This window comes from Pan paniscus, chromosome 7, assembly GCF_029289425.2.
Source record: "Pan paniscus chromosome 7, NHGRI_mPanPan1-v2.0_pri, whole genome shotgun sequence".
NCBI lineage: Eukaryota > Metazoa > Chordata > Mammalia > Primates > Hominidae > Pan > Pan paniscus.
This window is the reverse complement of record NC_073256.2, coordinates 83,150,248-83,176,305: the sequence shown is the minus strand read 5'-3', so window position 1 is coordinate 83,176,305 and position 26,058 is coordinate 83,150,248. Positions and strand designations below refer to the sequence as shown.

Here is a 26,058-nt window from a genome sequence, read left to right as displayed (position 1 = left end):
ACATGACAATGTTTTAGTCAACAGTGATTGTATGTATGTCAGAGGTCCCATAAGATTATAATACTGTATTTTTACTCTACCTTTTCCATGTTTAGATACACAAATATTTATCGTCTTGTTATAATTGCCTATAGTATCTAGTAGAATGATATACTGTATAGGTTTATAGCCTAGAGCAATGGGCTACACCATCTACATTTGCATAAGTACATTCTATGATGTTTGCTCACTGACGAAATTGTCTAATGATGTATTTCTCAGAACATGTTTTTTTTTTTTTTTTTTTTTTTTTTTGAGATAGGGTCTTTCTCTGCCACCCAGGCTGGAGTACAGTGGCACGATCTTGGCTCACTTCAAACTCCACCCCCTGGGTTCAAGCGATTCTCACACCTCAGCCTCCTGAGTAGCTGGGATTACAGGTGTGTGTCACCACGCCCTGCCAATTTTTGTATTTTTAGTAGAGACAGAGTTTTACCACGTTGGCCAGGGTGGTCTCAAACTCCTGACCTCAAGTGATCCGCCCGCTTCAGCCTCCCAAAGTGTTGGGATTACAGGTGTGAGTCACCATACCTGGCCTCAGAACATATGTCTTTCTTTAAGTGATACATGGCTGGAATGCATCCACAAACCAAGAAATGCCAAGGATTGCAAAGAACCACCCAAAGCTAGGAAGAGGCAAGGAAGGATTCTTCCCTAGAGAATTCAGAAGGTGGATGGCCCTGCTGACACCTTGATTTCAGACTTTTAGCCTCAAGAACTGTAAGAGAATAAATTTCTGTTATTTTAAGTGGCTTAGTTTGTAGTAATGTGTTACGGCAGCCTTAGGAAACTAATACAAATACCAAGGCTGCCACAATACTAAAAGTAGACATCTGGAATATCTACTTACACCACACTTTTTTCTATGGATCTTCTTTATTTTTCTATATGAAAACATCAGGCCAGGCACTATGGCTTATGCCCGTAATCTCAATATTTTGGGAATCTAAGGTGGAAGGATTGCTTGAGCTCAGGAATTCAACACCAGCCTGGGCAACATAGCAAGACCTCATCTCTATTAAAAATAATTTTTTTAATCATTTCTTGCAGGATTCAAGATAAAAAATAAATAAATAAAATAAAATCAGTCATTTGATCAATTAGTTTCACCTATTAGCATTCTTCATGATCACTGTTACTTTAAGACTTATTTCTGCCGTCTTAATTCCTGTATTCCTGTTCTCTGTATTCCAGTGTTTCTTTTCTTTCTTTTTCTTTTTTTTTTTTTTTTTGAGACCAAGTCTTGCTCTTGTCGCCCAGGCTGGAGTGCAATGGCGTGATCTCAGCTCACTTCAACCTCTGCCTCCTGGGTTCAAGTGATTCTCCTGCCTCAGCCTCCCAAGTAGCTGGGATTAAACGCATGCACCACCATACCTGGCTAATTTTTTTGTATTTTTGGTAGAAACAGGGTTTCACCATGTTGGCCAGGCAGGTCTCAAACTCCTTACCTCAAGTGATCCACCTGCCTTGGCTCCCAAAGTGCTGGGATTACAGGCATGAGCCACCATGCCCAGCCTCTTTTCTTTTAAGAAAGAGGGTATTGCTCTGTCACCCAGACTAGAGTGCAATGGCACCATCACAACTCACTGTAACCTCAAACTCCCAGGCTCAGGCAATCCTGCCTCTGCCTTTCAAGTAGCTAGGACTACAGGTGTGTGCCACCATACCTGGCTAATTTTTTTAAATTTTTGTAGAGATGGGATCTCACTATGTTGGCCAGGCTGGTCTCAAACTCCTGGCCTCAAGCAATCCTCCATGCTCAGCCTCCCAAAGTGCTGGGATTATAGGTGTAAGCCATTGCAGCTGGCCCTGTTTCTTCTTTTTTCTTTTTTCCTTCTTGGCTACTTTCTATTAAATGGTTCAAAGTTACTTCCATTCGTTGTGAATTCTGTGTTCTATTTTTCTTATTCTGGTGGTTATTCCTAACTTAAGACTCATACTTAAGTTTTTTTTTCCATCAATTTCTAAATTTAATCAATATCTATATCTCCTTTTCAAAATAGACCAACAATTTAGCATGCTTTTGCCTTCCCTGCCCACCTCCCTCTTTATTTTTCCATCAATTTGTTGTCTCCTAGGATTTGATACCTGGATCATTATACTTCGCCCCCCCCCCACTTTGGATATTGCTTATTTAGATAGCAGATGTTACTAAGTTGCTTACTAACCTGCAATTCTCATATCGCTGTAGATATGAGATATGTAGAGTAGGCTCTCTGGAGTTACTCATTATGTTGTTGGAATACTTTCTTCAGGGGTGTTTGCAAAGTATGTCAGTGTATGGTATATTCTTTTGAGGCCTTTTAGATGCTAGAGAACATTGTTATTTCACTCACATTGCAATGAGAATTCAGCTAGATATAGAAGCCTAGATTCAAAATTCCTTTTTAATAAAAACATTGGATATAGTACTCATGTTGCTGTTGAAAAGTCAAATGTGAATGGAATTCTTGTTCCTTTCTAAATGACCTGCTTTTTCTCTCTAGAATTGTTTTCTTTTCTTAAATTTCACTATAATTTGTCAAAGTGTTGATATTTTCCTCTTTATCTCTTTTGTTTGGTGCACAATAAGTCTATTCAATCTTTCCTTAATTGTGGAGACATTTTTAGCCGGGCATGGTAGCCCATGCCTGTAATCCCAGCACTTTCGGAGGCCAAGGCGGGCAGATCACTTGAGGTCAGGAGTTCAAGACAAGCCTGGCAAACATGGTGAAACCCCGTCTCTACTAAAAATACAAAAACTAGCCAGGTGTGGTGGCAGGGTGCCTGTAATCTCAGGTACTCGGGAGGCTGAGGCAGGAGAATCACTTGAACCCAAGGAGGCAGAGGTTGCAGTGAGCTGAGATTGCACCACTGCACTCCAGCCTGAGCGACTGAGCAAGACTCCATCACCCCCATCCCCCCAAAAAAAAAGAATTGTGGAGAAATTTTAATTAGCAGTTCTTCAAATATTTAACTTTAGCTTTTTCTTTCCTTCTAGGGCTCCCATTTATCACATATTGATATTTATTTTATTTTTCATGCCCTTTCATTTTTCTGTCATTTTTCCTATTCTTTACTCTTCCCCATGCCTTCTAGGAATGTTTCAAACCACTCTCCATCTTATTAATTCATTCATCAACTGTATTCATTCAACCCTGAATTAAATTGTTTGTTTCTACTATATCTGGTTGGTCCTTTTTTATAACTCCTTGTCCCTATTTGTTTCCAGTGGCCTCCTACATGCCCTTGAGAATATTTATTAGGATTATTGTAAATTCTTGTTTTCTCTGGCTCATCAGTTCTGCTCCCTCCAGAATTAGTTGTTTAGTTTGTGATCCTGCCTTTTCAGTGCTTTAGGTCTGTATTCCACAGATCTCTCTTTATTTTTTCCATTCCCTCCAGAGTATCAGCTATAGTTTTTTTTGTTTTGTTTTATTTTGTTTTGTTTTGAGACAGAGTCTCGCTCTGTCGCCCAGGCTGGAGTGCGGTGGCGCAAGCTCAGCTCGCTACAAGCTCCGCCTCTCGGGTTCGTGCCATTCTCCTGCCTCAGCTTACCGAGTAGCTGGGACTACAGGCCCCCGCCACCACACCCGGCTAATTTTTTGTATTTTTAGTAGACACGGGGTTTCACTGTGTTAGCCAGGATGGTCTCGATCTCCTGACCTCGTGATCCGCCCTCCTCGTCCTCCCAAAGTGCTGGGATTACAAGCATAAGCCACCACGCCTGGCCCAGCTATAGTTTTTATATTACATTCTGAGTTCCATCTATAGCCCACTTGCTTCTGAGGCATCTCCAGGATGAGATTCAAAGAAGGGAAACCCCAATTGCTGTAAGTTCCCCACTCGACTCTTGACTTCCCTACAGCATGAACTACACTGACGGTCCTCAAGATTTAGCCCAATTTGACCGGGCTGTCTTTTCATGTTCAGTAGAATTAGGCTACATCACAGAACCATCAAATATTTTCTACTAGTTTATGGAGAGAATTATCATTTTCTAGAGTTAGGGAAGAGACATTAGTGGCCTCATATGGCAAATAACTATGGAAAATCTAATTATTTCCACATTTTCTTAGAACCATAATACTTTGTGATTGTTACAGTGATTCTTATTTTCCTTCCTTCCTTCCTTAGACCTCTTAAATATACCGTATATAGTTTGATTTTTAATTCAAAAGTTATTAAAATTTTGTTTTGAAGATTTCATAACTAAACTCTAACCGATCCCCAAGATAACTAGAAAAGCCTCCTGGTTTTACACAACTAGTTTGGATAGCGCTGTTCTAAAAGCATAGTAGAAATTGGTGAAATTATTTCTGGCCTGCCTTTATGTTCTTGCTATATCAATATTTGTATCTTATCAGATACCTTTACATATGTCTAGCCTTTTCTTTCTTTTTTTTTTTTTTTTTTTTTTTTTTTTTGGTCGTTGCCAAAAATATACACATCTTCTTTTCTTTATTTAAAAAAAAAAAAAAAAAAACCCAACAACAAAAACCCAAACAGAAACACACACAGAAAAATCCACACATGCAAAGAGAATGACAAGGCCGGAGCCTGGGGAAGCTGGAAACCCCTACCCTGGGCTCCAACCCCAGTGCAACTGAAACAGGGACACAGGCTTCGCCTTGCCTCTCGCCTCTCTCCTGACTGTCCACTCAGCCTCTGTGCCAAAGGCCTGGGCAGGCGGGGACTCTTTGAAGGTGAGAATTGCCCACTCTACACTGGGGAAATAGCTGGTGGGTGAGGGGACAGTTGTTAGTCAGCTTAGTGGCTCCCCTGGTTGGTGGGGGTGGGTTGCAGGAGGCAAGCTGGCTAATTCTGGGAGGGAGGCTTTTGCTAAAAGCAGTGGCATTTCCCCCCACCTTACGCCCTCCCCCAAGCCCTGGGGCTCCCCTTGTGCCAGAGAAGGAGGAAGCTATCAGTGGGGTAGGGGGCCCTAAGGGGGCCCTGAGACCAGTGGGGTCAGGGGAGGGAAGGCAGGATACTACCCTGATTCAAAGCCCTGTGCCCCCCGCGACTCTCCAATATTGGAGTACTGCTCTGGTGTTTGTTAACCATTCATGCCCCCAGAGAGGGGCCAAAGTTGGTGAGGTGGGGAGGGTGCAAATAAGAGCTGGGAGGTCCCCTCTCTGGCGCTGCTTCATCTGACCACTGCGCCTATCCCTGCCCTTGGCTGCCCTGGGTCCAGGAAGAGAGAGACAGGCAGACAGACACATACACACACACACACACACACACACATGCACGCACACACACTCACACACTGAGTCGGGCAGCTCCATCTCCCCACCCTCGGCACTCCTAAGTCCAATAGTGCAAACAAAGGGCGGGGCACCAAGGAAGGCCGGAGCCTCCCCGCACCTGCCGTCTCCTCCCCATCACAGGGCCCCAAGAGGTTGAGGAGGCTGGGGCTGAGTGTGATGCTCTCCTGCCCCTTCTCCAGCCACCAACATCTGTGGGCTTTTACAAGCTCAGCTTGTGCCCCTGCGCTGGGGGGAGGGATGGCAAGAAAAAGTCCAAGGGGTCCCTTCTGCCATCTGCCCGAGCTGGGAAGAAACTGCAGGTAAAGTGGTTCCAGCCCTTCTTCCATAAAAGATTTCCCCGCAGGGACAGGCCCAGGGCCTCTCCCTCCACTTCTCCCCATTCAAGTGCTGATCCATTTCATGTGACAGGTCCAACCAACCCCCTACTTCTGCCATGGCCCACTGTGCTCTCTGGGGGACCTCCAAAACATTTGCTGGGGATGGACCTCCTAGGCAGGCTTGCAGACTGTCCTTCCTCTGAGCCTCACAAAGCGGACAGTGCAGAAAGGGAAGGGGGCCAGATGGAGGGGGCTCCCCTCTCAGTCTCAGTCCTTGACACCAGGAGCTCTCCACACTCCCTGGACCTCAGGACAGGCTCTGGGCCAAGGCTCTCCAGGGTCTGGGCGCAGGCGCCTGCTCCAGGCTAGGACCCCTCAGGCCAGGATCTGTTCCCTCCACTTGGGGGGTCAGGAGGGGTAAGGGTGGATTTAGCCTTTTTCCTGGTTGGCTGAGGCTCCTTTGTCAGCGGTCCCTCCTTTGGGGCCACCGCCACTGCCGTCTGCTCCCGACAGGCTGAGGAAGGGGTTGGTCTGGGCAGTGAGGACTGGAGGTCCGCCTGCTGCTGCCACTGCTGCAGCTGCAGCTGCTGCGGCCATGAGACTTGTGTTGTTGCCAAGCGAGGGAGCCACTAGGGCTCCAGCGGGCAGCAGGGGTGGAGCAGACGCTGTGGGCAGCATAGCCTTTTCTTTCTATCTGACATTAACTTATTCAACAAATACCTGTTGAACACTTGCTGTACTATTGTTCTAGCTGCTAGGTGCAGCTAGAAGTGACAGCTGATAGAGCAATTTCTTTAGAATGGTTTGTGCATGTTCAGTTGAAAAATCAGTACCTGGTTTCTAATCAGGCCCTCCTGTTGTGCATGGGAACTTCGATCACCTTAGAACTTTTGTACTGATTTCCATAAATGAGAAGTTAGATGAATTGCTTAATAATACCATATGTTTGGAGAAATAAAAGAAAAATCACAGCTTAACAGTGCTGATTTGTGTTTCTTGTTTCTTCCCTGCCCACTTCCTTACCCCATTTTCTTTTCTGACTTGCAGATGAAGGAGCTTCTATGCACCCTTGTGATGACACATACTGTGGCCCTTTTCCAGAATCTGAGCCGGAAGTGAAGGCTGTAGCTAACTTCCTTCAAAAACACAGAAAGCACATTAGGGCTTATCTCTCCTTTCATGCATATGCTCAGATGTTACTGTATCCCTATTCTTACAAATATGCAACAATTCCCAATTTTAGCTGTGTGGTAAGTATTTGACCCCGTGCATGTACATCAGGCTTCATGCTGCTTTTCTGAAGCTAAGATGGTTCTAAGTACTAATGATAATGGCAAACACATGTTTGTGTTAATCCTAATAAGTATTTTACATGTATTAATTCATTTATTCTTCATTAACAATCATATGAGGCAGCTTTTATTATCCCCACTTTACAGGTAAAGAAGCTAGAAGCTGAGAGATTAAGTAATTAGATAGAGAACACACAACTACTAAGTCTCATAGCCAGGATTCAGCCCCAAGTCTAGTTCCCTAGCTGTTGCTTTTAACCGTAGTGCTGCTTCTCAAATACAATCATTTCAAACCTATTTACATTCTTACCACAGGTTACACAGAAAAAGTCAGGGTGGATTTGATTAGTATCATAGTTTTGGTCGTGTATGCAAGGCTGTAATTAATTTTATTGAGTAAATGATTATTCATAAATTATAGATTGATTCTCATTAATTAAAAGCAGGTTTTAATTTATAAGTGCTATTTGCTTAATGCTACTAAGTCTTTGGGTATGTATCTGACAAGTTAGTACTAAGAATGAACAGACGTTCAGGCATAAGATTACTTAAAAATGAAAAAGCAGAGTTTCTTTCTCTCCTTATATCAGAAACCCAACAAGCTATTCACTATAGGGCATCAGTCATCATGAAGTGAGTCGTTTCAGAGCCTATAGCATCTAAAAGCCTATAAAGTTCAAAAACCAAGAAAAACTAATATACAGTGCTAGAAGTCAGGTGGTACTTACCTCTGGGGAAAAGGAGGGGGTGCAGTGATTGGGAGGAAATTGGGTTGCTGCTGAAGTTCTATTCCTTGACCTGGATGGTGGTTACATGAATGTATTCAATTTGTGATCGTTTGTTGAGCAATCAACTCAAAAACTGTGTACTCTTCTACGTGTATATTTTAGGGCTTTTTTGGCCTCTTGACACCAAATGTGTGATGTCTTTTTCCAGTACCACCTCTCCAACACCACTTCGGTGTCCAACAATTCAATTCCATTTGGTCACTGACTACCCAGAGTTAGCATCAGACTCCACAGGTTTAAGGACTCAGTCCCACATGACTGCCCTCACTTCAGACACCAGTAGCAAGTAGGGGGTTCCCAAGTTAACCACATTCCTGTCTGACTTGGCTGCAGAGTCGCAGGTTCCTACCAGCCCACCTCTGGTTTGATAATTCACTAGAATGACTCACAGAGCTCAGGAAAGAGCTTTGCATACTATCACCTGTTTATTTAAGATACACAATTGGCTGGATACAGTGGCTCGCTCCTATAATCCAAGTACTTTGGGAGGCCCAGACAGGTGGATCATTTGAGTCCAGACATTTGAGACCAGCCTGCACAACATGGTGAGATGCCCATCTCTACAAAAAAATTAAAAATTAGCCAGGTGTGGTGGTGGCACACACCTGTGATCCCAGCTACTCAGGAGGCTGGAACAGGAGGATCACTTGAGCTCATGAGGTCAGGGCTGCAGTGAGGCATGTTCATGCCACTGCCCTGCAGCCAGGGAGACAGAGTGAGACCCTGTCTTAACAATCAATCAATCAATCACACAACTCAGGAACCGCCAAATGGAAGAGAAGCATAAGGCAATGTATGGGGGAAGGGGTGCAGGGCTTCCGTGCGTTCTCTGGGTGCATCAACCTCCCAGCACATCCAGTGCTCATTAACCCAAACGCTCTCGAAACCCTGCTGTTTAGGGGTATTCATGACGATTTCATTACATAGGTCTAATTGATTAAATCATTAGCCATTGGAGTTTGGACTCGATCTCTGGCCTCTCTCTCCTCCTCAGAGGGTGAAGGATGGAGCTAAAAGTTCCAACTCTCTAATCACAAAGTTTGGTCTTTCTGGCAGCACCCTGCATCCTGAAGCTACTTAGGGGCCTCCAGCCCCAAGTCATCTCATTACCATCCAAAAGACACCCTTAGCACTCTGGAGATGCCAGGAGTTTTTAGAAACCGTGTGCCAAGAACCAGGACAAGGACCAAGTATTTATTTTTTATTATACCACAATGTTATACTTGAATTTAAAATTTTGTTAAAGAGAATCATTCCCTTTCTCCCTACACCTTAAACTCCAAATCCTGCACCAATTGCTTGGGGCTTTAGGAATTTCTGATCTAGATGTCTAAGACTTGTGGAGGGCCTGGGGAAGACTTTTATTCTGTCCAAAAAGAGAATTTTGTTCTTGGCATTCCAAGAATTCTGAGCAAATTCCACCTCTTTAGAACTATTGTAAAAGTGATGATTATATTCTATACTGCTATTCTTTAGCTGCTCTGTGGGTCAAATATACTTTGTTTTTGTTGCTGCTGCTGCTATAGCTGTTGTTTTTGTTGACCCGGCACCCTAACAATTTGTTTCACAGTATTCCTTTAGGCAAATGTTCAGACTTTTTTTACGTGGGCACTGTGTCTGTTTATATTCATACAACAGATGATGTGGACTATATAATATATAAAAATTATTGTATGAGGGCTGGGCACAGTGGCTGATGCCTGTAATCCCAGCACTTTGGGAGGCCAAGCTGACAGGAGTTCGAGAGCAGCCTGGGCAACATGGTTTAACCCCATCTCTAAAATAAAAAATACAAAAATTAGCTGGGCCTGGTGGCAGACACCTGTAGTCCCAGCTACTTGGGAGGCTGAGGCAGGAGAATCACTTGAACCTGGGAGGTGGAGGTTTGCAGTGAGCCAAGATGGCATCACTGCATTCCAGCCTGGGCAACAGAGTGAGACTCCATCTGAAAAAAAAAATTATCATATGAGAATGTTCTTCGTATTTTATCTTCCCACCTTAAGTTAAGCCTATTTTTCTTTGTCTTGGATTGGAACATGTGGCATAAAATGGATCATTAGTGCCTATAATCCCAGCACTTTGGGAGGCCCAGGCTGGAGGATTGCTTGGGCCCAGGAGTTCAAGACCAGCCTAGGTAATATAGTGGGACCTCATCTCTACAAAATATTTTTAAAAATTAGCCAGGCATAGTGGTGCATACCTGTAGTCCCAGCAACTCAGGAGGCAGAGGTGAGAGGATTGCTTGAGTCCAGGAGGCAGAGGTTACAGTAAGCTAAGGTTATGCTACTGCACTCCGACCTGGGTGACAGAGTGAGACCCTGTCTCAAAGAAAGGAAAAAAAAAAAAAAAGATGAATTTGCCTCCCCATGGACATCTGGCAATGTCTAGAGACATTTTTGATTGGCACAACAGGGTGGGGGGATGCTACTGGCATCTAGCAGGTATAGGCCAAGGATGGTGCTAAACACCCTATAGTGCACAGGACAGAACCCACAGCAAAGAATTATTCCGTCTAAGATGTCAACAATGCCATTGTTGAGAAATCCTGGAGAGTGTTAATCATAAGCTTGGTCACTAAAATCATGGTTATAATTCTCAGGAACTAGACAATCCCTGAATGTTAAGCAGAAACCATTAAATTTGATGAAAATTGTTTAAAAACTTTCCATCAATATGTAAGATTCAGTATTTCTGGCAACGTTTTTTAAGTCATTAAGTTGCTTTAAATATGGAAATATTTAAATAAAAATATATACTATTTTGGGAGGCCAAGGAAGGCAGATCAGATCACCTGAGGTCAGGAGTTTGAGACCAGCCTGACCAACATGGTGAAACCCCATCTCTACTAAAAATACAAAAATTAGCCAGGCGTGGTCGCGGGTGCCTGTAATCCCAGCTACTTGGGAGGCTAAGGCAGGAGAATGACTTGAACCTGGTAGGCAGAGGTTGCAGTAAGCCGAGATCACGCCATTGCACTCCAGCCTGGGCGACAAGAGCAAAACTCTGTCTAAAAAAAAAATATATATATATATATATATATATATATATATATACACACACACACATACACACACACACACACACACACACACACATATATACCATTTACTTAGCTGAACACCAATAACTGATGCCTAGGTACTTTTTGACAATTGGAAACAGGATACAGTAGAAAAAAGAGGGATCACTTAAATCAGTCTTTTCAAATAGGTGTCTAGCTGTGGCCCCCTGGAAAATAATTCTTGGAAAAAATGATGAAGTTTTTATTTTTGTGGAGAGATCACATCTAAACCCTAGTCAACACGCACCAGTACCCAAGTGGCAGAGGTGCAGTGAGCTCAAAAGTCTAAAACTGTGCATCTCCTTTGTGTAAATAGGCAAAGTGATTATCTTTTTTTTTCTTAGATTTTTTTGCCCTTGGGTTTAGTCAGCCTAAATAATAAGAAGCAAAGTTCCCTTACTAGCAGAATGAAATAATCTTCTAAATGTAGAAATATCTGCCCTTGCCATGGAATATTGCTGAGACCGTTGGAGAAGATGTTAAAATCTTAGAACAATCTCCATAAAGGTATTTAATTGTGGTGTTTATATTCCTTTTCTGTTGGCTCCCATGAGAAGAATGTCATCATCAGTGAGATCAATAGTAAACAGTCTGCCAGTTTCTGGAGCCTGGTCCCTGAATATACACAAATGGTGGCATTTGCTGCAAATACTGCCTCATGTATTTCTGAGCTGAATGAGGACAGCAACCTGAAACTCAGTCCAGCACACACCACCACGTTGTCCGGAGTGCTCCAATTTAAGTATTAAATTATTCATAAGCAAGCTGAAATGGGAGAGTTGTATTCTGGTTTCAACATACTTCTTTTCCTCTCATTTGTCATATAATACTTCTCTAACTCCTTGTTGAAACCAGTGTTTTTATACCATATTTAAAGGATAGTGAGTATCATTCTAGTTCATGTTAGAATATCCATCTTTTAGTATTTCAATTGTGTTGAATATTTTTCCTCATTTTTGCCATTCTTAGGAAAAGTTCCACCTTAGACTTTCTACCTCTTAGCAGTACCTGTGTAAGATCTGTGGGAGGCATATGTAACCTTAGAAGTCATGAGCATTCTGAAGTTGTTTCCATTCCCAGTGAGGATAAGCACATAGCATTAAGAGAAGTCATTCCTACTGAATTAAGGGGTTTCTTAATTGATTCAGATGTGTTTTAAATACCTTGCACATACCCAGTGAAATATATACTTAAGAATCAATGTGATTATCTTAATACTCTTTCAGATTTATGCTTATTCAACATTCATGTAAGAAATATTGATCAAGCATCTGTTGTATACAGGCACATTGCTAAGTACTGGTTGTGAGCTATGACTGAGACTGACATGGTCCCTGCCCGGCCAAGTATTTTGTAACTTATAGAAATAGGTATCCCTGGCCGGGTGCAGTGACTCATGTCTGTAGTACCAGCACTTTGGGAGGCCGAGGTGGGCCGATCACAAGGCCAGGAGATCGAGACCATCCTGGCTAACACGGTGAAACCCCATGTATACTAAGAATACAAAAAATTAGCTAGGCGTGGTGGCACGCACTTGTAGTCCCAGCTACTCAGGAGGCTGAGGCAGGAGAATTGCTTGAACCCAGGAGGCGGAGGTTGCAGTGAGCTGAAATTGCGCCACTGCACTCCAGCCTGAGCGACAGAGCGAGACTCCTTCCAAAAAAAAGAGAAAGAAATTGTTGCCTTGAACTAAAGTCAAGGAACAGAACACTAAGTCAGCCTCAGAAAATATGAGTACTTAGCTCAACCACTCTGCGTACCCATTTAACCTTGCTGAGCCTTCCTTCTCTCATCTATAAAATGAAAATATTATTGATCACTGGTTTGTTGTGAGATCAATGAAATGATGTGTTCTAAAACATGTTGCAAAATGTAGCATGTGACATAAGAGTAATATAATATTATTAATGAATATAGATCTTAACCAATGAAGCCATCTGTTGATGATCAATGAGGCTCAAACAACATAGTAGTGTATCTAAAAGTTTCAATGCAACAATATAAAAATTTCCCCATTTTCCCTCATAGGAATCTGCAGCTTATAAAGCTGTGAATGCACTTCAGTCAGTATACGGGGTACGATACAGATATGGACCAGCCTCCACAACGTTGTGTAAGTTTCCTGCGTACATTGTGTTAGAATCCTCTCTCTTGAACCAATATCCTGTATCACGACTTCCTTTTAGAAGGGAGAAAGTGTGTTCTCCCTAAAGTGAAAATTATGACTATCAAATTAGCTGAGGAAAATAGAAGGAGTTTATATCGGATTCGTTTTACACAGCTTGACAGAAATCACTGTACCCATTTAAACAAATTCAAAGCAGAGAATATGCTAAGTGTGCAGTAACGACTACAAGCTCATTTGAGAGCTTATGAGAGTAGAACATACCAAAATGGGCTCCTTAAGCAATTCTAACTACTACAAGGGTGGAAACGGGCCTTGGGAAGATAATGAGGTAAATGTTTCAGCCCTACAACTGCTTCCCTTTTACTCCTTTCTGCCACCGTTCTTGTTATGAAATGCTGTTTCTTCTGTAGCACCTTCCATTGAATTATCCCTTAAAAGATGATGTAAAAGTATTTCTTTTTTTTTACATGGAGAAAAATGTATAGCAGAGCCAGAGATCACTTCCAACCCCCCCTCACCTCCCATCTTTCACTCCAAGTAGGTTCTTCAACTGGATCTGGAAACCAAATTGACACCAGGCAGGTTAAACAAGAGAAAAGTATACAAATTTTATTAATTCTATGTGTACAGGATCTTCATAACAGAGTGAAGTCCAAAGAAGTGGCCAAAGCAAGATGATTTTATATTTTTTGGACAAGGAACGATAAATTTGAGAATAAATAACAGGACAAAAAAATCTGGCTAAGGGCAGTAAATTTTCTAGGGGAGTCACTAGGAAATAAATAGGGGGTACGTAAAACCAATGGAAGATAAGGGTTGCTTTGTTGTTAGATCCACTGCAGCCTTGAATTCCAAGTCTGTGGTGATAAAGGGCTATTTTCTCACCCTTCTTATAGTGAGAATACCCCTCCTCGAGGAATCTTTGCTGTTTGCTGCATGCAGGAAGAAACAAGTTAGCTCACCCTTTCTGAAACTACAGTCTCCAATGTTTTCAACAATTAACATATCAATCTGGCTTATTTGGGGATGGCATGTCCTTCCAAGTGGGTATATGGCAAGAACTTAGACAAAGAATCATAGTATGTGCATTGTAGTCCTAATTCTGCCAGGTCTGTCAACCAGGCCAAAATATTTCTTAATCCTGGGCCTCAGTTTCCACAACTGTAACAAGAATTGGATTCAGGGCCTTTTAAACTCTAAAATTTATTCACTATATGACTTGGAAAATCTAGTGAGAAATCATGTATGTGTGAATGTCGGTGTGTGCAAATGAAGGTAAACACATGCATGTTGTATGTATATGTGTAGGTAGTGACATCTGATTATGCTTCTGATTAAGGTAGCAAAGTTCTCCTTGACTTCTTTCATCTACCTATCATTGTATTCCTAATGTTTTACCACTCACTTTCTTCAGCCTTCAGAACAAACACTTGGTTTGTCAATTAACATTGACAAATAAGTTTATTCTAATAATGAGAATGTCAGGAGTATCAATAGTTTTGTTTATTTTTTCAAAGTCCATGATCATTGGTCTCATGTTGACGTTTTTAGAACTGTTTTTCAGTGGCCACCTTGAAAGGGAAAAAAAAAACTGTATTTAAACAATCATATTACCAATTAATGCCAACATAATATATATAAACATTTTTAAACATTAACGTTTTTTAATCTTACTAACCATTTACCTTTTCAACTTCGTATAGAGTCACAGTCAGAGTATTATATTTACTGAGAACAGTCTATTACCACAGAAATGAGGCTGTTGGCCAGGTGCGGTGGCTCACGCCTGCAATCCTAGCACTTTGCGAGGCCAAAGCGGGTGGATCTTCTGAGGTCAGGAGTTCTAGACCAGCCGGGCCAACATGGCAAAATCCCTTATCTACTAAAAAAACAAAAATTAGCTGGGCATAGTGGCATGCGCCTGTAATCCCAGCTACTCAGTTGGCTGAGGCAGGAGAATCGCTTGAATCAGGGAGGCAGAGGTAGGGGGTGCCTGTAATCACAGCTAATCAGGAGGCCGAGGCAGGAGAATCTCTTGAACCCCAGGAGCAGAGATTGCAGTGAGCCAAGATGGTGCCATTGCACTCCAGCCTGGGTGACAGAGCGAGACTCTGTTTCAAAAAAAAAAAAAAGAAAAGAAAAAGAAAAAGAAATGAGGCTGTCACATCACCGTGATGTAACTGTTGGCACATATTGTCTCTGACTTGGCTACTATGACTACTATTTGTAGTTCCAGTGTACCCTAACCAGAGGGACACTGAAGCCACAGCCTATTTTCTGTCCTTAACTGAAGCAAAGGGAATCTGAGAAACAGCAGAGTCATTTTAATTGTCATCTTTACATAATTATTCCATCTCTGGCCTGGCACGGTGGCTCACGCCTATAATCCCAGCACTTTGGAAGGCCGAGGTGGGTGGATCACCTGAGCAGGAGTTCGAGACCAGCCTGGCCAACATGGCGAAACCCCATCTCTACTAAAAATACAAAAAAATTAGCTGGGCATGGCGGTGTGCGCCTGTAATCCCAGCTACTCAGTTGACTGAGGCAGGAGAATCTCTTGAACCAGGTGGACAGAGGTTGCAGTGAGTCAAGATCGCACCACTGCACTCCAGCCTGGGTGACAGAGGGAGACTCCATCTCAAGAAAAAATAACAATAATAATAATAATTCCATCCTAACTTGTCCTAGGAAAAATAGCATAAAAGCGTTATTTTTTGAGTAAATGACCATGCTTTGAAAATTTAATAATAATAATAATAATAGAATTATCTCAAGCTGGATTATATAAATTTCAGGAAAAATGTATACAAAGATTTTTCCATGAAACATTTATTCATTTAATGAATGATTATTAAAAGCCTGTTAGACTAAAAACTACATATGCACTTGAGGGTATAAAGAGGCAAAATAATAAGTTAATATATCTTGAGTACTTTCCAGTGATTTATTACTTTAATTTTCCCAACAACCCTATGTTATGCAGGTACTGCATTATCAGTCTCTTTTTCAAAAAGGGAGACTGAGGCACAGAGAAGTTACCCACTATGTGGTAGGATCAGATACAGCCCAGGCTGCAGGCTACCTCTAGTTCCCAGCTTTCAACTCTGCTGAAAAGCTAGAGAGTGTGAGGTCACAGGAGCCAGAAGGAGAGAGTAGCCAGAGGGCTTGTCAGCTGTGTTAAAGGCTGTGGAGACATTGAAAGTGGGATCTGAGGGGAAAACAAAAAACAGAAAAAGAGGCTAGGCCTGAGGTCATTGGTAATCTTCAAAAAGAAGGTTTAATACATGGGTAGAGGCAATAGCCAGATTGCAAGTGGTTGAGGATGTAGACACAGTATATATAGGTTCTCCCTCGGGTTCTAAAGCAAAAGAAAGAGGAAAAAGAAGAGGGTAACCAAGGGCATATGGTAGGATAATGTGAAGGAATTGTTATAGGAAAGGGGTCCTTGAGTACTTTGGCCAATGCAGATGCATAATTAATAACACAAAGTCATGGAGAAGGGCCTTTTACTACCAGAGACGATAATAACCAACAGTATCAAGAGGTGACGCACGTAAAAGACAGGGAGCATTTCTTCCTCTGAGCTCAACCGGGGAAAGTCAGAGGGCTCTAATGTCAGTAGAGGAGGCAATGGAGCAATCATCTACAGCAGCACTCCCCAACCTTTTTGGCACCAGGGACCGGTTTCATGGAAGACAATTATTCCACGGACAGGGGTGGGGTGGGGGAGGGATGGTTTTAGGATGATTCAAATGCATTACATTCCTTTATTTCCATTATTATTACACTGTAATATATAATGAAATAATTATATAATTCACCATAATGTAGAATCATTGGGAGCCCTGAGTTTGTTTTCCTGCAATTAGACAGTCCCATCTAGGGGTGATGGGAGACAGTGACAGATCATCAGGCATAAGATTCTTAGAAGGAATGCACAACCTAGATCCCTCGCATGTGCTGTCCATGATAGGGTTCATGTTCCTATGAGAATCTAATGCTGCCACTGATCTGACAGGAGGTAGAGCTCAGGCAGTAATGCAAGCGATAGCGAGTGACTGTAAATACAGGTGAAGCTTCACTGGCTCACCCACCACTCACTTCCCACTGTGCAGCCCAAGTCCTAACAGGCCTCGGACCAGTACCAGTGCATGGAACTTATAAATCATACCAGTACCAGTCTGTGGCCTGGGGGTTGGGGACCCCTGATCTAGAGTAGTGCGGACAGTGTAACATGAAGATGAGAAGAGAATGGGAAAGTTTCAGTAAGTAGAGAACTAGAAAAGGAACCTACAGCAACATGGGGGCAGAAAAAGACTTCAGTAATGAGGTAGTGTGACTTTATAGTATCTCTACTCAGCAAAGACTTTCTCTAGTTCCCTCACCTAGTGGAAGCAGAGAAACTGGGCCAGGGGTTGAGGATGAGCCAAACAAAAGCAGGAAAAGGACAGGAGTGAGGCATGTTGAGGGTCTGGAGAAAAATTCAATGAAATAATTGGCCATGGCCAACTAGAGAATCAAATGAAACTACCAGAAAACGGAGGAATCTGGAAAATACCAATCTAAGTAAAGGCACAGAATAGGTTAAGCCGGAGTGGAAACACAGGGAGGTGGAAGAAATAAGGAGGTTTTCTGGGGCCAGGCACAGTGGCTCACGCCTGTAATCCCAGCACTTTGGGAGGCCAAGGCGGGAGGATCAGTTGAGCCCAGGAGTTCAAGGCTAACGTGGTCAACATGGTAAAACCCCGTCTCTACTACAAATACAAAAATTAGCTGGGCATGGTGGCGCGGGCCTGTAATCCCAGTTACTCAGGAGGCTGAGGCAGGAGAATCACTTGAACCCAGGAGGCGGAGGTTGCAGTGAGCCAAGACTGTGACACTGCACTCCAGCCTGGGTGACAGAGTGAGACTCCGTCTCAAAAAAAAAAAAAAAAAAAAAAAAAAAAAAGACGTTTCTGGGAACACAATTTCAATATTCTAGACACTGAAGTGGAGAAGAACTGAGTGATAACTAAAAACAAAAAGAGTTCTCAGTATAGGTTGTTTATAGGTGAATGAAGTGGAGATGAACATAAACGTTTTTGGAATTGAGGTTGAGAAATTTTAGTCTTCGTGCTGATAAGGCATTCACACGTAGACTGGATCCTTAAAGATGGTTGAAGGGATGATTTATAAGGTCCATGCACCAGATGCCAAGGAACTCCTGTTAAATCATTCTTATTGAAACAGCATTTAATTGGAAGGATTTAGTAAAGCTTAATAAGCGGATACTTTATAGTATATACATTTAGAAAATTATACTGACTCTTTAGTGAGGCTAATCTTTTTTTTGTTTGTTTTAACTTTTAGATGTGAGCTCTGGTAGCTCAATGGATTGGGCCTACAAAAATGGAATACCTTATGCATTTGCTTTCGAACTACGTGACACTGGATATTTTGGATTTTTACTCCCAGAGATGCTCATCAAACCCACCTGTACAGAAACTATGCTGGCTGTGAAAAATATCACAATGCACCTGCTAAAGAAATGTCCCTGAGACAGCCCAAGGCTCAGGTCAACTGCCATAGGATTCTGAGCAAGGCCTACTTGGCCCTGGATAGAAATTGTTTTCAAAGAGAAGGGCAGCTGCTTAGAGTGAACATGTCTATGGACTTTAAAAAGACCCCATGCAATTTGACTTTGTGGCAATAGAAAACAGTAAAAAACAGGGCATAGCCTAGTTTGTTATAAGAAAAAGCATCCATTTTCTATCCTTTTAGAGTCTTATTTGATTATGGTGGGAGGGAATGTTTTCAAATTTCCCATTTCTCAAGAAATGTTCATATTAATTGAGGATTTCCCTTCAATAAATCTCATGTCCTCAATTAAGATCTAGGCTAGTAATGATGTTTAATTACTTGGTTCTCATTGGAAATGGAAAATTATGAAATGGAAAAAAACAACTATGCTTCTTAATGTAATAAACATAGGCCAGGCGCGGTGGCTCACACCTGTAATTCCAGCAATTTGGGCTGAGGCGGGCAGATGATGAGGTCAAGAGTTCAAGACCATCCTGGCCAACATGGTGAAACCCTGTCTCTACTAAAAATACAAAAATTAGCTGGGCATGGTGGTGCACGCCTGTAGTCCCAGCTACTCAGGAAACTGAGGCAGGAGAATCGCTTGAACCCAGGAGGCAGAGGTTGCAGTGAGCTGAGATCGCATGACAGAGCGATACTCCGTCTTATATATATATAATATAAAATTTATTAGAACGTTAGATTATTCACATCTTCACTTCCTAGTATTAGGTGTGCCATGTATGAATAAAAATATAGCAAGATAGAGCAACATATGTTTAGACTCTGAGAATGCCATTTTTTAAAAAAATAAGTAAACATTCATTGAAGTACAGGCACAGAATTAAGAGCTTTACACTAATCATCTCACTTATTCCCCACAATACTACAATACTATGAGGTATAAACTATCCTCATTTTTCAAATGAGGAAGTTGAGGCTTAGAAATATATTTAAAATCATAGACTTCCATTTCTAAGGCAATGACAAGATAGGTATCTGGACTGCTGGAAATAACTAAAACTTCTAGATAAAATATCATATCTTAGGCCAGGCACAGTGATCCCAATCACAATTATACCTGTGATCCCAATATTTTGGGAGGCCAAGGTGAGAAGATCACTTGAGCCCAGGAGTTCAAGATCAGCCTGGGCAACATAGAGAAACCCCATCACTACACGATATAGAAGAAAAAAAATTAGTCAGGTATGCACATTCCTGCAGTCCCAGCTACCTGGGATGCTGAGGTGGGAGGATCACTTGAGCCTGGAGAGGTTGAGGCTCCAGTGAGCCATGACTGCACCACTGCACTCCAGCCTGGGCAACAGAGTGAGATCCTGTCTCAAAAAAAAAAAAAAAAAAAAAAACAGGAAGAAAAAATATATATAATTTTTAGAAAATCATCTTAAAGTTATCAGACAAAAAAAGGAAATCCAGGTCAGCCAGGTATTGATTGAAGAAATCTAGAAAGGCAAATGGACCACTGTTATACTGACAGTGTTTGTCTGACCAGCTGAGTGTGGGCATTTTGAGGAATGGGGCCAGAGAGCCAAGCCCAGGGCTACTGCAAGTTGGGAAGTTTAATAGATTCTACTTCTACCAGAATTCTGGGATTCCAAAGAATGATACCTTCAGTGTAAGGGTAAATTAGAAATAAGCCTCCATAGTACTTATAATGGGCCACAAGAAAAACTGACCATTTCAAATTTTGGCAAGAGTGGAGAAGAGAGAAATTGCCACTGAGAATTTGGAACCATGAGGCAGCCTCACACAAGTTTGTGTTCCAAAATCAGACTATCTAAATGGTCTGATAACCCTCTAGCCAAGAGTTTAATTCAGTTTAATCCCAGACTGGCTATACCCCCCAAGCATTTGGTACAAGCAAATACAAATCCTCTTAGAGGATTTGCCTGACCAGAGCATATCATGAACACCAGGATAAAGAGATGAGCCTAAAAACTTCTGGGGTGTTGGAGGGTGGGGGACACTGACAACAGAATGAGGACTAGAGTAGCCTGTAGCTGCTCAACAACACCATTACAGCCAAAAGGCAATGGAGAAATGCCGTCAGAGTTTTTGAGGAAAAATTATACAAAAAAAAAAAATCTAAACCTAGAAAAATTGTCATTGAAATGTAAGGGTAGAATCTCAACATTTTCATAGAAGTGAGGCCCTAAATTACTTACCTTTCTCAGGAAAACCCTGGAGAATGTGCTCTACCAAAATGAGGGAGTATAGCAAGAGAAAGACAAAGGATTTAGGAACACAGGGAAACCAATAAAAACATCTGAAGATCGTGGTGAACGGAAAAGTCCCAGGTAGTAGCTATATGTCAAACTTACAGAACAACTAACTTGGGGTAGGAGGAGGAGAACTGAAGACTTCAGATGAAATTCCCCAAGATAAATATGCAACAGATAGAACACTTACACATGTTCAAAAGCCATTTTTACTTACATTAGAGAACCATGGTATGAATTAGTAATAAAAGCACACAAAACCAAGCAAATAAAAAAATGGATTTATTAACTAGTGGAAACAGTTATACAAGAGAAGAAATAGAATCATGATATAGTCTGTGACTTAGCTATAAATAATACTTATATAATCAAAATCATATTAGCCCTAGATACTGATTTAACCAAAAATTATGATATAAATATATCAGAAGGATAGGAGGAAGGGAAATGTATGCAAGAATGCAAGAAGAGGAGGTATAGGAAAGTAAATCCTCATCTTCCATAGAAGGAAGTCAATGGACAAAAAGACTAAAAAATCAGGAAGTATCTATATATGTATGTTATTTAGAAATAAGAAAGGAAATACTAGAAGAAATAACTAAAAAGATTAAAAATTACCAGACAATGAGAGGGAATAAGTAAGGAGTAAATAATTGTAATTAGTAAGATGAGGTGAAACAAAATACTTGTTTTTAGTATTAGCCTTACCATATTATTTAACTGGTTTTATTTTTTAATATTGAAATATACATACCAAAGAGTATATTCCTTTTAAAGGAAAATAATTTTTAAAAACCAGCTCCCAACTACTCACCACTCAATCTTTCTGATGTTTATAAAATATATCAAAATTAAATTTAAAAGAAATATTAAGTGATATTATATGTGGGGTGCTTAGCACAGAAACTAGAATATTATAGTCAGTATATCTTAGTTTGTCTATGTTTTATCAATCTTAGTCATCTTTTTATTTTGTAGTCCCAGTTATATACCTGCAGGAATGGATCTCAGGCAGTTTTAAGGCTTGGTCCTGCTAAGGAGTACTACACCTGGGAATTTAAACTTCCGTTCATTCCATCTGTGGAATTCATCCATCCATCTCAAATGATCTGGGGTGGGGGGTTGTATTATACTAGTTATTTCTACGAGTGTAATAGGCAAAAACCAAAATGTCCAGAAAATCCCAAGGGCTGGAGGCTTGTGAAGACCTTGAAGAATGGAAAGGTGCTGCTTCTCAATGGACCTGACAAGATGCACAGCAATCAGCTAGTGCCTGGTGGCTTTCCAGGACGCTTGATGCCAGGAGACTTTCCCCTCTGGTTGGGAGCGTGCTGCCATAGTCTCTGCTCTGAGAGCTGCCTGCGTCCAGATCCTTTGCAGGTATCCACTAATGTCTTTCCATCAAATGTCATCACTCTTGTGACAACAAAACAATAGTCAACTCGGGTATTCAGGGGAAACAAAAATCAAAGAATTTACAAATGACCCCCCCAAATTCATTTTTCTTGTTTTTTTTGTTTGTTTGTTTTGTTTTGTTTTGTTTTGTTTTGTTTTTGAGACAGTCTTGCTCTGTTGCCCAGGCTGGAATGCAGTGGCACGATCTTGGCTCACTGCGACCTCCACCTCCCGGGTTCAAGCTATTCTCCTGCCTCAGCCTCCCAAGTAGCTGTGACTACAGGCATGCGTCACCACGCCTGGCTAATTTTTGTATTTTTTTTTTTAGTAGAGACAAGGTTTTGCCATGTCAGGCAGGCTGGTCTCAAACTCCTGGCCTCAAGTGATCCACCTGCCTCAGCCTCCCAAAGTGCTGGGATTTCAGGCATGAGCCACTGGGCCCAGCCCCAAATTTCTTTTTCATTATATTTTTAATTTTCATCCTTATCAAATCTGTGTAATAAGGTCTGTTAGCAAGTTAATGCCAAGAACTAAAATGTATATTCTTTTATTTGGCCCTGCACATCACATAGTATTTGTCCTAAGAGTATTTTTTTCAAAGCCAAAATAAGGCAACAGAAAATATAGAATCAGAATAATCCACAAACTGCAGGGTATATAGTTTCTTTATTATTCATATATACATTCAAGATGAAATTTTGCCTTGATGAACCTCATGCAAATTCTTTTCAATGATTACTCTCATGTTTCAGTAGTTCTGTATATCTTTTATGGCTTATATTCTATAAGAGTATTTTAATATTTATGGGTTATTTTCATTTTTAATCTTATTAAATGAAGCCACAAAATATACTGTGGAATGATTTATGTTTAAGGCACTCTGCTAGCTGCTGTGTCTGAGGAACAAAAGTGTTATATTTATGTCAATACTTAAGAATAAAAAAGTTTACTTCAACTAAAAACAGCACATGCACTTTTAAAAATAGTTCAGCAAGATACTTTTTTCCTCACTAGTATAAAAAAGTAATTTCATAAATTCTGGTTACATTGAGTTTCAATTCTCAACTTCTTCAGTTTTAGCAAGTATTTTAGTTTCTTAGGGCCACTGTAACCAAGGACCACAAATTGGATTGCTTAAAACAACACAAATTTGGCTAAGCGTGGTGGCTCACACCTATAATTCCAGCACTTTGAGGGGCTGAGGCAGGAGGATTGCTTGAGGCCAGGAGTGTGAGACTAATCTGGGCAACATAGTGAGACCCTGTGTCTACAAAAAATAAAAATAAAAAAATTAGCCAGGTGTGGTGGCATGCACCTGTAGTCCTAGCTACTCAGGAGGCTGAAGCAGAAGGATTGCTTGACACGAGGAATTGGAGGCTGCAGTGAGCTATTATTACGACACTATACTCCAGCCTGGGTGACAGAGTGAGACCCTGTTTCTAAAACCAAACCAAACCAAACAAATACACATTTTGTCTCTCACAGTTCTGGAGTCTGGAAGTCCAAAATCAAGATGTCAGTGGGGCCGTGTTTGCTGTGAAACCTGTAGGAGAACTCCTCCCTTGCCTCTTCCTAGCTTCTGGTTGGTTACCAGAAGTCCTTAGCGTTCCCTGGCTTGCAGCTACAAAACACTAATCTCTGCCTTGGACTTATATGTCCTTCTCTTTGTGTGTTTCTGCCTTAACATTCATCTTAGAAAGACAACAGTCATATTGTTGTCCCACCTTATGGGATCATGGTCCCACCTTATTCCAGTATAACCTCATTCCTAACTTCATCTGCAATGACCCTACATTCAGAGGTACTGGAAGTTAGAACTTCAAAGTATCTCTTTGTGGGGAAGGGGGAGATAAAATTTAACCTATAACATTGAGAAACATCATGAGATATTCATGTTAATAAGACTATTTACACAGCCAGAAAGCAGTGACTCTTGCTTGAGTTTAATCTTTAAAAAATAAAACAAATTTTTTAAGTTCTAACACTCCCAATGAGATTTTTTTTAATAGGCTGTTAGTGGAAACGGAATGATCTACTCTTCATAGTTTACTTTTGTAAATAATAAAATTATAGTTCAAATTATGATGCGCTCTTTTCAACATAGGAAATGTGTTAGTTTTAGAGTTGTATATTACCCTAGGTCTCAATAATTATTTTGGGCTGCTGCATCATAAAAAGTATTTACAGCTAAGTTGCACTAGATCAAATCTAATTGATTAAATCAGAATTCTGTGCAGTGTTAATTAAAGTATGCTGTAGATTAAGCACAGTAATTACATGAGCGATTGTATTTAATGCAATATTTTCATGAATCAGAATCAGAATATTGCATAATAAACCTGGAAACAGCTGCACTGAATGCCTAATATATTTCACAAAACACATTGCACCAGGAACTGCTCAGACGTCTGAATAATGCACATGAAAATAAGGCAGCTTGAAGATCTTCTAAGGCAGACCCTAATTAAGTCCTCATTTTCCGCCCCCTGACTCTGTTTCTGCAGTTATGACTTCTAGGACTATTTCCTCTTTCCCCAGTGGATGCCCAATGGGAGTCTCTGCCCAGGGCATCCATCCTTGTTTTACCAGCCCAGGCTAGGCAAGGCAAGCACATCCAATTACAACTTAGGATGTTATAGCATATACACTGAGTATTATTAACCTTATAATTTAGTTATGAGTTAAACTAAGAGGCTAGCTTCATGATCTATCCATATGACACTGAAACAGTAAGTTCTAAGTTTCAAACTGACTCAATAGTAAATGCTTCCCCCTTTGGGAAGAATTGAAAGATAGCAGCAATACCTAGCCCTTCCATGAATGTGAGCCAGCAGTCCAGTGGAAGAAATAATTTGCAATAACCAAATTACTGGTGTTAGATTCAGTTCTTGCATTTCTATGATAGCTATCCTTTTGGCAGAGACAAAATCCCTGCTATCCTAGATGGAATTCTTCAGTAATTTGGAGCTGTATTCAGTATTCTAAGGGAAACAATCTGATATCTGCTAAGCAGAAATGGTGTTGCTGGATGTGTTTAGATCCAGCTGTCTATCTCAAGCGATGCTGATCAGAAATATTGTGTAAAGTTTTCATTTGGTGGAGCAGTAAACGTGAGTAGACAGTTTAATAGCTTTGTGTCAGGGTCAACAAAATTTCATAAAAGAATGAATATTTGAAGTGTCATTGCGCTTGTCACAAACTATCAAGGAAGACACATGAGAATATCCTAAAGAGGTAGCACTGAGCTCACTAGGAGCATCCGAGAATCACCTAACTATCTGTGACAATAATTTATAGTAACTCTTAGTAGAATTTACTGCTAAAGAATTAATTCTGTACTGGGAACCTGAAATCAAATTAATGTTCTTTTTAGACTCATAAATGTGAACACTAGTCTTTATCTTTCCTTTAAAATACCTGTGAGTCTGCTCCTTTTTATTTATTATCTTTAGTCAAGCTGCTTTCCTATAGAAGACACTTGGAACTACAATCAACATTTCAACCCCAGATCTGACAGCATTCTGCATCTTTTAAGACCAGTCAATTATTCCAAGTAGTGCTTAAGTATCACTAATAAAAGTGTCCATCCTGTGACTAGTTACAAGCTTTTAGTGTACCAGTGTCTCTCCCTTTCCCATCCATTCCCTTAAAGAGAATTCTAGTTTTGCTGGCCTTAATCTCTTTCCTCTGCCTCCCTCCAAGGCAGCTTCTGTCTTACTAGACCAGTTCTTGAGCTTTTGCAATGGGAAATTGAAAGGAGGGCTGAGATGCTCGTTAAGAGTCATCACCACTCCCTAATCTCAAGTACCCAGGGACACAAACACTCTGCCTAGGAAAACCAGAGACCTTTGTTCACTTGTTTATCTGCTGACCTTCCTTCCACTATTGTCCTATGACCCTGCCAAATCCCCCTCTGCGAGAAACACCCAAGAATGATCAATAAAAAATAAAATAAGATAAAATAAAGAAAGGAGGGCTGAGGAAAGCAGG

At 41.1% G+C, this 26,058-nt stretch overlaps 1 protein-coding gene across 1 annotated transcript in view; it reads left to right on the top strand.

Annotated features, from left to right (window-relative positions):
* Positions 1-20,520, top strand: part of CPA6 (carboxypeptidase A6) — a 324,809-nt gene extending 304,289 nt beyond the window's left edge. Inside the window, exons 9-11 of the mRNA XM_003831348.6 lie at positions 6,653-6,855; positions 12,775-12,859; positions 18,224-20,520. Coding sequence (XP_003831396.2) covers positions 6,653-6,855; positions 12,775-12,859; positions 18,224-18,411 — 476 coding nt within the window. The 3' untranslated portion in view covers positions 18,412-20,520. The remainder of the gene's footprint in view (positions 1-6,652; positions 6,856-12,774; positions 12,860-18,223) is intronic.
* The last annotated feature ends 5,538 nt before the right edge of the window (positions 20,521-26,058 follow it).